At 36.2% G+C, this 12,104-nt stretch overlaps 1 protein-coding gene across 1 annotated transcript in view; it reads left to right on the top strand.

Annotated features, from left to right (window-relative positions):
• SNX29 (sorting nexin 29) overlaps window positions 1–12,104 on the top strand; it is a 714,032-nt gene that overhangs the window by 452,538 nt on the left and 249,390 nt on the right. Inside the window, exons 17-18 of the mRNA XM_044659168.1 lie at window positions 659–714; window positions 7,116–7,197. Of these exons, the coding sequence (XP_044515103.1) occupies window positions 659–714; window positions 7,116–7,197 (138 nt within the window). The remainder of the gene's footprint in view (window positions 1–658; window positions 715–7,115; window positions 7,198–12,104) is intronic.

The raw sequence follows: 12,104 nt of genomic DNA, 5'->3' as shown, positions 1-12,104 counted from the left end.
CTTTAGGACTGGGCAGATTCATTTTCTGTTTTTGTATTCTCTATACCCAGCACTGTGCCTGGCACACGGTGGGCAGTTAATCACTGTTTATTGATTGTTTAGTAGCATCACACTAGCATATGGCTACTCCCCTGATAATCCTGTGACTTATCACTATCTTGGCACTTATTGGATTCCTATGTGTAACTGTCAAGTAGTTTCTTTTATCCATCTTCTTCTGAAGGGTTTTATCAAACAGTGGATTTCCTATATATTCATGTTCATAAACATAAGCTCAGTTATCATTAGGGAAAAATTGGGGTTTGCCTGAGTGGGAAATGGTATCATTTCTCATATGTATTTTTCATTCACACATTTGATACCTTCTATCTAGGATTCCAAAATTACGTGCTCTTACATGCCTATGATTATCTCAATATGATTAGCAGCATTTCCCCCCATAAAGATAATTGAGATTTCTCACTGGTGGAATATTTTTATTATTACAGTGTGCCCCCCTTTCAATCTACCCCAAACCTTTTATTGTTTTTCAGTTATAGCTTTTTAGCTGCATTCTTAAAGTGAAATGTTCAGTAATCATTCAGATGAAGAATTCTAACATCATTATGCATATACCATAATAACACTTATGTCTTTTCTTTCCCTCTTATGATGGCAGGTGCCTGGAGATTTAAGTCAAACATCTGAAGACCAAAGTTTGTCAGATTTTGAAATGTAAGTCTTCAGCATCTTAAAGATGCACTTTAAAATAGAAATGGTTTTTATTTAGTTAACACCTAATGCCAGGTTTATCCTTTATCCATTATACCATAAGGGAGGAAAAATCACTGTCTGGATCTCAAAAGGGTTTACTTGGTCTTTTAAAGTGACAAACATAGTCTTAGTAGTTTGATTCCATTAATAATTATGTGACTAGAAAAAAGAGGTGGGCTGGTCATGTAAAGATGATGAGAGTTTGAGTGATATGTTGTTATCTTAAACTACAAAATAAGAAGGCCTCTGATGCCTTAGATAGTCTATTCAATTAAACAAATATTAGGTGTTATATATATATGTGCAATGCCATATATAAGTTGTGGAACCTATTGAGGTTCTGCAGATATTGAGATGCAAAATAACACAATTCCTCCCATAAATGTGCACATGGTGTGGGCTGAGTATACTGGCACATCCAGCTTATTCTCTATGAGATCCTCAACATCCTCTAAGTGCTTATAATCTCTGTGAACAAATTAAGATTTTGTAAGTAAGAATATCCTAAGTACATAGAAAAGATCAACAGAGAAAAATAAGAGATTAGGGAAGGAGAGATCACTTTTAGCTTGTGAGTGATCCTCCTTGAATAGATTCTGTATGGTCTTTGTATAGATTCTCTTTGGACAGTTTACAGAAAAATATGTACAAAAGTTGCATAAGATAAATTGTTAAGAGGTTGAGGTATTCATCCATCAGTGGTGATCACAAATCTTTCATATCAAAGGTAAATAGCTTATTTGTGAGTCGGGCAAAAATAACAAAAGCCTGAACATCTTATTTCTACAAAATATGCAGAACAGGAAAAATTTTGCAATGATCTTCATAGAATGTTTAATGTTCATCTTTAGCCTTGATCAAATAATTTGTATCTATAATCCAAAGAGCAGGCTAATTTCCTTCTAAAAATAATCAGCAGTGAGAGGGCTCTAGTTTTAAAAGGGATCAGAAAAGATTCCTGGAAAAGATGGAATTTTAGCTGGGGCTTGAAGGAAGCCAGGGAAGCCTGGAGATAGAAATAAAGAGGAAGAACATTCTCGTTATAGGATAGCCAGTAAAAATTCCTGCAGATGGAAATCAGATCGAATATCTTCTTTGTGGGACATCAAGGAGTCCACTGGATCAAAGACCATATGGAGGATTATAAAGTGTAAAAAGTCTGGAAAGGTAGATGGTAAAGGTTATGAAGGGCTTCAAATGCCAAACAGGATTTTATACTCAATCCTAGAGGTAACTGTTTAGTGGAAGGAGTGACATGGTCAAATCTATGCTTTAGGAAGATCAGTTTGGCAGCTAAGTGGAAGGAGAATCTTGTGACGGGTAAACCAACCAACAGGCTGGCCTGATATTGTAATAATACAGGTATGAGGTGATAAGGACTTCTATTAGAGAACTGGCAGTGTCAGAAGAGACAAGAGGATATACATGAGAGATGGGTGAAAATAAGATTAACAAGATGGATGGATATGGGTGGTGAGATGATGAGAAGTTGAGGAAAGCCATTAGATTGAGAACTTGAATGATAAGGAGGATAATGATACCACTGACAAAAATAGAACAGTTAGGAAGAATCTGGGTTAAAGGTAATGAGTTCTGTTTTGGACACATTGAGTTTAAGATGTTTATGAGACATCTTGGTCTGAAAGGCAGTTTGAGATGTGGGACTGGAGATCATCAGAGAAGTCTGGTCTGGATAAGGAGATCTGAGACTCATCAGCATAAATGGATAATCAAATTTATGTGAGTTGTAGATATCACCAAATGAAATGGTATAAAAGGAGAAAAGAGAGTTCAGGACTCTGTGGGATACCTCACAGTTAGACTGACTATAATCAGTCTGTAAATATTTATTTCTGTAAACATTTATTAATTGCCTATTGTATTTTAGGCACTATGCTAAATAAACCCTGGGAATAAGAATACAAATAAAAACAGAGACTCTGCCTTGGAGGGATTTACAATCTAATTTGGGAAGATAACACCAGAAAGGAAGCTTATGTAAAGGAAGGCAAAAGTATGGGAGGATGGGAAGGTTGTTGGAATTAGAGACATGATGGAGAAGTTGAAGTTTAAAGGAGTTTAGCTAATATGAAATGAGAAGATTGTGGTGAGTACCCTTCTTTAAATAGAGGCCCTGGAGGCTGTGGCCCTGTCTTCCAGAAGGTCCAATTAGAAGGGCAGTAGGTAGTGATGAATGTGAATACCAGGCAGATTCAAACTTACAAAAACTTGCAGAAAAATGAGATTTCCCAGTGACGAATTTCCTAGGGAAGCAAGGCATGATGGAGTGTTTAAAAGAAGTCCCAAGGCAGTGTACCTGGCAGAAAATGGGGAGGACTATGAAGACTTGCAACAGTATCCTCAGTACATTTTAAAGTTGCAAAACCTCAATATAACAGTTTGATTGCCCATTTATAACATTGTTCCTCTGTACCATTTTTTCAGGACCAATAATGATACCAGTTGAGACATTCAATTTCTAGTTACAAAAATGACACTCAGTAAATATTTTTAAATTAAAATATTAGAGTTAATTGCATCTTTGTGGCAAAAAAGAAGAGCAGTAGTCTGGTGATTAGGGAAAAAATTGTTGTTTCCCTTCTGGTCTAGATAGTCTTTGTGGAATAGGTGGGATGCAAGGAACTATTTAAATTAGATTTAAAAAGATTACTAAGAGTAGTTAGTATAATCATCAGATCATTGAAAAGATTATACTTTATGAATTAGAAATAAAAATCTGTGGTAAACTGATGCCATCCTAACTTTATCATGCTTAAAATTAACATAAACATTGAGCTAAAAAAATTAACTTGTCCTTTTTTTATCCACTTGTTTGGTTTGAGGAACAAATTTAGCTTCAACATGTTTCATGATCTGTTTAAGAAAAAAATGATAGCCAGAGAGACTGAGGCATAATTTCCCATCAATCTGATTAACTTACATCAAGGACCACCATTCTTTAACCACTTATTGCTACTCATGATAGACATGATAGATAGATTAATAGTTTATGTAGTAGTTATCATGATAGTAGTTTATGTTTACAAATAGGATTGTGGAATTTTCTTTTGTTTAAGAGAATTGACCTTGAAGTTTGGTTGGTACTGTTTCATGAACAGTTATGTTGGAGAAGCCTATCTTCTCCAGTTCCTGTTAATGGAATTTTGAGATATTGGAGGATATCAACAACTAGTACTTTTTTATCTTCCTCACAATGACTAACATAAAGTGAAGGAATAAAGGAATGAATGAATCTGTGTGATTGTATATGTAGAGAATGGAAGCTTTTAAAATATATGTTCTGGATGCTGGGGAGGTTGATCTCTAAGTTACCTTTCATTTTAAAATCTCTGGCCCAATGATAGATAAAATTATTCTAATTAGAAAATAAAGATTTTCTAGCAAGGGAGTTATATAATGAAAGTGGTATTTTTGGGAAATTATTATGACCTGTATACAGGAAAGTTTGGAGAAGGGAGAAGGAAGTAGAGATCTTGATGGATTTGGTTTTTGGACACATTGGACTTGAAATGATGGTGTTTCAAGTGAGAAATTGGTGCTATGGAACTAGGTTAGGGAAAATGTCAGGGATGGAGATTTAAATTGGAACATTATCCAAATGGGAGATAATTTAAGTCATGAGAACAATTGGAGAGAGAAAAAGAGCAATGAGTTTCTGTGTGAACCCTGTGAGAATGTTTGTAGTTAGAGATAGGGAATTGGAAAAGAGTCCCCAAAAGGATCAGACAGAAATTAATGTAGGATATTGTACAAGGAAGAGAGAGTTTTATTATGGAGTGGGTCATAAACATCATCTGTGTCAAATGGTATGTAGAAGTGAGAAGAATGGTCAAAAGGATGGGCTATAAGCAAATAAAAGAAAAGTAATAAAATGTGGTAGAAAAAATAAGACTTTTTTTCACAAGAAAGGTTTTGTGTCCATTTGAAGGCATATGATTAGGATTTAATGAAGAAAAGCAAATGAAATTAAGAGGGAATGTTACATGTAAAGGATAGCATAGGAGTATGGAAGGAATAAAGAAAAATGCAGAGAATGTGAAACAAACTACATCAAGAATGGCCCATTTGAAGATAGACAACATGGTTATAGAGATCCTGCTCTATAACCAGAGACTAATCTGAGTGGCCTAGGGTGGTTGTCAGATGCAAAGAATGAAACAGATTGGAAGCACGGCTTGTTAGCTCATAATGCTCCGAGATATACTGGAGTCTCCACTTTATTATAAAGGAAATTAAAAATCCCCTTCCCCCAAAAGCCCAAGAAAGTTTCCCACAGTTACAGAGAGCAGTATTTTTACTATAGTCAAAACAAAAGCCTTAGAAGCCTCCAGGTGTAGATAAAAACCTATGCTAAACTATCAACTATATATGTTATCTTTAAGTGGAGCCTGGGACATCTCATTAGGTCGGAAAGCCCCTGAAGTTCTCAGCCTTGATGGTATTAAACAATTTTTTGAGGCTCATTATTTTACTTTAGTTCTGGGCAAAATGCCCTGCCAAGGGTTCAACCTTGGCTGTACCAGCCATCTGTACTCTTGGTCAAAGGGTTAGCCCCCCCCCTCCTGCTGGATTGCTGAGAACCCAAAGTTTTTTCAATAAGACTATAATGCATTTTAAAGGAAGGTGAGAATTATGAAAGGAATCAAAAGAGGAATCTCAGATTTTTATCTTAGATAGCCTACTCCGTTTCTCAACCTGAAAGGGAGAAAAGCCAATACACGGCTCTGCCAGTCTGTATTGATCTTTTGAGGGGATCCAGTTAAAAATATCTACTTGAGATTCTAATTTCTCTTAATAGCTCCCAACATATCCCCCTTCTCTTCAAAATAACATGATTTATTAGACAGGGAAACTTTGAATAATGAAAGAAGTTAAAATTGGTTATAATAATCAGTTATATTTGGATCTGATAAGAATTAAAGATCAAATTGTTTGTTTATGGCTCTCTACACATGGATTTTTTATTAGGCTAGTTATTTGCAGCCCTGAGACTTTTTTCAACAGAGCTCTTATGTCCCGGAGCAAGATTGAAAAGAGTAGAAGACTGAAGTAATCCATAGTAAGAGTGAAAAAATTAAGAAAATGAGAGTGTCTGGGGTGTGTAGGTAGTATTGACTTTTAACCATGTAGTCAAAAGTTTAGCATTTAGTTAAATGTAGCCAGGAAACAGTTAATATCCTAGAAAAGGTGAAGTGAGAGTAGCCAATAGATGAACTCAGTTTAATGGTGAAGCGTAGGCTCTGTGGGTATGAGCTTTCCTAAAAATTGATAAATAGAGCCTGCTTTACAGTGAAAAGTAATTGTAGAGAGGTTGACTGAAAACTCTTTAATGGTAGTAGAAGTTTATATATCCTTTACTGCTGGGATTTGCAGACTCCTGATATGGAATATGGAATCCATGACTGATCAGGAATCATGAAGCAAGTGTATTTGACATAAAATCTGTATCACTTATAGCTATTTATGTCCTTTAAGTTGATCTTTAAAGAAGATACTAGAATGTCTTTCTGACTGCAGCTATGTTAATTAAAAAGCCTAAATTAGTTATGTTCTGAATTCCCTTCGTAGGGAAATTAAAGGAGGAGGCTCTGGGCACTTCAACAATTATTCTGACTTTTACAAAAGAAATTTCATTAGATATACAAACTCGATTTGGAGACTCTAAAATACAGGCTTATGCTTTGAGTATCAGAGATGTGATCAATAAGTCTTATTTTCTTTCTGGAGAGGGTCACTACCTTAGAGCTAAGCTTAGATGAAATCCTGCCTCAGGAGATAACTATTAGTTCGAGTTTTGTTTTCCTGGTTAAAATAAAATGCTTTTTACTCCAGAGGTTAAGAGAACATTGTATCACAAATGCTTCCATAGTAAACATCTCAAATTGTGCTCTAAGTACAAGAGTTAGAGAATTTTTATGAGCTGCTCTTTAGAGAGAACATACTTGTAAATGCATTTACCACTACAACAGCTTTAATGAGCAGGAGGGGTCTGGTACCTCCACAACCATGCAATCCTGTTTTTATGGTTAGGACACAGTAGATCTTGAATTGTTCCCATTGCTTATAATGCCGTCTGCTCTGTTGTAATTTGGATCTAGCCATTAGTGGAGGAAAAAAAAAATTCTTTTAATGCCAACTTTCCCCTGAAGATAGTTTTATAGACTGACACATTAGACTGAAATAGTTTCTTACTTAGTTTTAAATAAAAGCATATGTTGTTGTAAATTGCTTTCTCTCAATGTTTTAAGTTAAAGATGAAATCAGTTGGTTTAGTTTCATAATATTAAAACAATGAGTGACAGTAACCTATTTTGACCATTTTCTCTCTTTATTTTGGTTAGATCAAACCGAGCTTTGATAAATGTCTGGATTCCCTCCGTTTTTCTTCGGGGAAAGGCTGCCAATGCATTCCATGTATATCAGGTGAGCACCATTATTCCTAGGCAGACTTCATAAGCATAATTTTAAAAAATCAAAATTTATCTAAGACAGTTTTCCATTTTTCTTATTTCTTCTGCATAAGACAGAACATTAAATACATACAAATCAGCTCTACTTCATCCCTTGGCTTTCTTCTTCTCCCTTCCCACCACCCTCAGCCCTCTCTGCTCTATATTTTAAGTTTAGAATCCATTGCAAGAAATATATTGTTTTCTGAAATTTCAGTCAGACAATAAAAAATTCTACCATTGCCTGAGCTTGCTTGAATCTTTGTTACTGTTGGGCTTTTTTTTTTAATTTAATTTAATTTTTTAAAACTCTTACCTTCCGTCTTGGAGTCAATATTGTGTATTGGCTCCAAGGTAGAAGAGTGGTAAGGGTAAGCAATGGGGGTCAATTGACTTGCCCAGGATCACACAGCTGGGAAGTGTCTGAGGCTAGATTTGAACCTAGGACCTCCGGTCTCTAGGCCTGGCTCTCAATCCACTGAGCTACCCCGCTGCCCCCTACTGTTGGGCTTTTAAGGGAACAGCACATTAAATCTTGAGGATCTTGTGCTATTATGAGTGATGAATGAAGATATAATTAGAAACTTCACAGATTTTCTCCTAAGGTCTAGTAATGGTTGTAGAGTAGAGTCACTCCATATTTTGTATTTCTTTGATGCTCCTTTATCCTTAAATTTTTTTCTGTTTGATACATTCAGATTATAGTGTTTGATATTCTCATCTTTTAGGATTTTATTTTGTTTGGAGTATATATTATCAGTTTATCTCTGGTTCTAATTGGTTGATTCTTCACTTCCCGTCTTGTCACTTGATTTCCCAAACTCCAGACACATTCTATGGTAGCTTTCAAAAGTTTTATACTTATTTTTAATAAACTATGTAAAAAATCTTAATGCTTAGTATTTTTCTCATGTGGATATTAAATAATAAATGACTCTAGCTACCTAATAATTAAGATGCCTCTCCTAAATTATTCACCATTCTTGTTATTTTGGAACAGGTGTGTTTTTTTTAAGGGAATGCACACATTGTATGAATAGCAGGTTTAGGTGCAGCTGCATATATATCTAATTTGAAATCCTGATGATAGGAATGATTTTTTATTTGGCTAAGATATATGCAGAGGAAACTTATTTTATGTTTCATGTTCAGCTAGGCAACAATGTCACAAACTAAAAATTGGAAAATTTTGAGTTCTGGTTTAGGAAGGCAGCAGATTTCCAAATATCCTCTTCCTTTCATTTCTTTCTCCTCTCACCCAAAATCTCAAAACAAGCCCCCACCAGACCCCCCTTCTCCTGTCTGGATGTCTTCCAGTTCTGCTTTGAGGTCATGAGAAAGCAGTAAGGTGTTGCTTGGAAAATGAAAGAAGAAAGCAGACACTTCTATTTTAAAGTGAAATTAGAATGCTCCATCACCTGAGAGGCTTCCATGACCTTTAAAAACAAACAAACATTTTTTATTTATTTTTCTTTGCCAAGAAGATATTTGGGAATTTTCAGCCTTTGAAAGTCAGATCCTGAATGAAATGGATACAGAAAATATGTAGTTGCCAGGGAGATGGTTTCCACAGCACTTAATAGCATTAAAGCTACCTCACTTCTATTTTCTGTATTCAAAGCTTTTCAGAGCTTTGTCCATACTTCCTGGATTTTGAGTATGCAACCCAGATATAAGAGAACAAGAGGAATAGCAGTTCCTAAATGACTTTTATTATTTTAAAAGAGGTGCTTTTAGGATTTTGACATTTTTTTTGCATTAGGGAAGTGTTGTTGCAACACTTTTTTTGCAGGATTATTTTTACCCATTTTCAAGCATCAGTAACAAAATTATTAAAATCAGTAGTACGATTTCTAATCCTTGTGTTTTCCTGGCAAAGATAATGGAATAGTTTGCCATTTCCTTCTTCAACTCATTTTATAAGATGAGAAAACTAAAGCAAACAGGGTTGAATGATTTGCCTAGTGTCACATGGCCAGTAAGTGTCTGAGGCTAGATTTGAATTTGGGTCCTTCTGACTCCCTTCAGACAGACAAATAGATAAATGGTAGATTGGAGATATCTCAGCAGAAAGCCATTAGAATTAAGAGGGGTCAGGAAAGGCTTCTTACAGAAAGCGAGAGTTTAGCTGAGGAAGAAAGCCAGGAAAGCCAGGAAGTGAAGGTAAGAGGGGAAAAATATTTCTGGGAATGGAGAACAGCTGGTGAAAAATGCATAGAGACCAATGTCATTCATGTCTGCATCATACAATGACACACCTGTGACAGCAACCACAGCCTACATCATGAAGCAACAGGAGGCGCTTTGTCTATTTTATAAAAGGCTTTTATTCAAAGGTTGTATTAATTGTGGGACACATTTATTCCTAGGTGTAAATAATTGGTGTCTGATCAGTAAATGATGAGGCTACTCATTATGTATTTAGAAGTGTATTGGAAAACTGCCTTCGTGGGTCTTGAAAACACTACCTGTGTGTGTGGGTGCAAAGGAAATTACCTCAAAACATCATTGCTGGCATATGCTATGCCAAAGTTTATTGCAAAGGATGCCATGCCATTGCCAATTCTGGTTCTATCCTGTTTGTCTCTGAATCAAATGGGTTCCTTTTGGAAGCAAATATTATGGTTGTCAAGATTATATTAGAAGTAAATGTTTATTTTCTGAAACCCATGTTCCATTTGACAGTGTAGGTAGGGACAATTGGAATCATTATCTGCCTACAGTTCCTCTGTATGTAATCCACTTCAGCATTTTAGCATGGCCATCAAAAATATTAACTTCTGTTGTTTTCATTTACATTTGCTCAGTAAAACTCAGTTTACTTTTTTAAAAAATGTGGTCATGATTTCTGAAAAGCATCTCTTTCAGCATTAGCTTTCTTCTAAATAGAAAAGAGAATCTTTATTAACTATTATATATATTAAGGAAAACCTATTTAATATTTAAATTCTGGAAAAGTTAAATGGCATCATTAATTTTGAAATATTTATTCTAGCTCACCATGTTTATGGGTCATGGGAAAAGGACATCTCTCTTTAGCTCTTCTCTATTAATAATTGATCTCAGGGTGTATAAGTAAGATGTGTTTTTTGGGTCAGTTGAAGGTGCTTTTGACTTCGCATATTGTTTTTTCTTAAATATTCTTTTTTGTCTTCCTTTCCAAGATGAAAGATTTACCCTATAGCCACTTGTTTTTTATTTTACCTAGATAATTTCCTTTTTATACTTTGTTAGTCTGTAGCTAGGCAGATAAAGAATTCATTAAGCAGAAAAATATAATATTGAGTTTGATGCAGAAATGTGAAAACTAATGATACCTCCAGGAATTGGCATAAATCCTTCTTTCCAGGTAGGTTCCATTCCAACTTAAAAAAAATAATCAACATGATTGAGGCTTTAGCAAATCTCTGTCTTGTTTGTGTTGGGTCCCTTCTGATGTGACTTTTGTATTTCATGGGGGTCCTAAATCCGGCTCTGGATTTAATTTGCCATTTAGGTCTTTGCTGCTTTTTTAGCCAGCCCCAGTTGGTTTGTGTGCTGTTGTGATAAGATAAACAAGGTCAAAATCCTTTGTTCTTGCTATTGCTCCCTCTTCCCCCTCCCTCCCCCCCCAAAGAACTTTACATCTAGTGAGCTTGGGCAACCATACAACTCTGGCACATTTAGTGTATTAGAGTCCATAAACCTCTAGCCCATTTTTGCTTTTCTCAGAATGCCTGGCATTGAAATGAGTAAGTGAATAGGCCAAAAGAATCTGCTTTCTTTCCTTAACTAACAGGACATTACAAATATTTGTCTCCCTATTTGTCTTTTTTTTATCTTACTAATTACAAAAAACAATTATTTTTTTCCTTAACTAATTAGGAGTTGAAGCCACTAAGCCTGATTTCAAATAGAAATAGTTCCTTATAGAATAATTACATAGTTTTTGTGTGTGTATTGTAAAAGTGGGGCACCAGGGATGTTAATTATTACTAAAATATAACCTAAATGGTTTGTGGGTACACACTGGGTTGAAGGAGAGACAGGACCAACCAGGATAGGGAGACCAGGGTTCACTGTTTTAACTGACACAGGAATGGCTGTTGGCCCAACGGTTCCCCAGCTCACCCTAGGCCAGGGACTATGGAACCAGCAGGCAAAGGTAAAGTTTATGCAGTTTATTTGAGGGAAACTAAATAAAGTATGGGTTAGGGAATTTCTACACTTGAAACCTAAGGGCAAAACACAGGGGGCAGGGAAGGATTTAACTACTCTATCCTAATTGACCTAAGCCAGGCAGGGCCCAAAGGAGCAGTACTGGAGTCACAGGGAAGGCTCCTTCAAACCTGGTTCCAGCCAGGTTTGGTCAACACAGCAAAAGGGCAATTGGGGTCTCACATAATCCAAGGATGGTCACAGGATGCCAAGAGCCAACTCTCCAGGTGATCCAAGGTACCCAGGTAGGGAAAGTGAGTTTGAAATGCTGTCCACCAGATCCCAAACCACTTCCCCACTTGGAGCAGCTCTGCAGGTCTTGTCCACTTGCTGAAAGCCTTCACCTCTCAGGATCCCAGGGAATCAGGATGCAGTTTTTCCCTAACTCTGAGATCTCCCAGGGTTAGCAACAGTTATGTCCAACCACTAATGGAACTTCTCTCAGAGCACCAGCTCACTTCCTGCTCCTTCATTCCATCTTGGAATCCTCCAGCCCTTCCTGCTAGGTCCAACACTAATACTTAATTAATTGCTAAATAAACCGTCACAACAGTGTGTGGCATATGAGTTATCTTTTACTCTTCTTCCTCCTTTAGAATCCACATCCAGTTTGTTAAGAGGGATTTTCATTTCAATCCCTCTCTCTCAAGAAGGCTGTACAGAAAGCACTTTGCCAGCCTTACT

The sequence above is a fragment of the Gracilinanus agilis genome, chromosome 1 (assembly GCF_016433145.1).
Source record: "Gracilinanus agilis isolate LMUSP501 chromosome 1, AgileGrace, whole genome shotgun sequence".
Classification (NCBI taxonomy): Eukaryota; Metazoa; Chordata; class Mammalia; order Didelphimorphia; family Didelphidae; genus Gracilinanus; species Gracilinanus agilis.
Note: the sequence above shows the minus strand (reverse complement) of the source record. Positions and strands in the feature narration are given on the sequence as shown.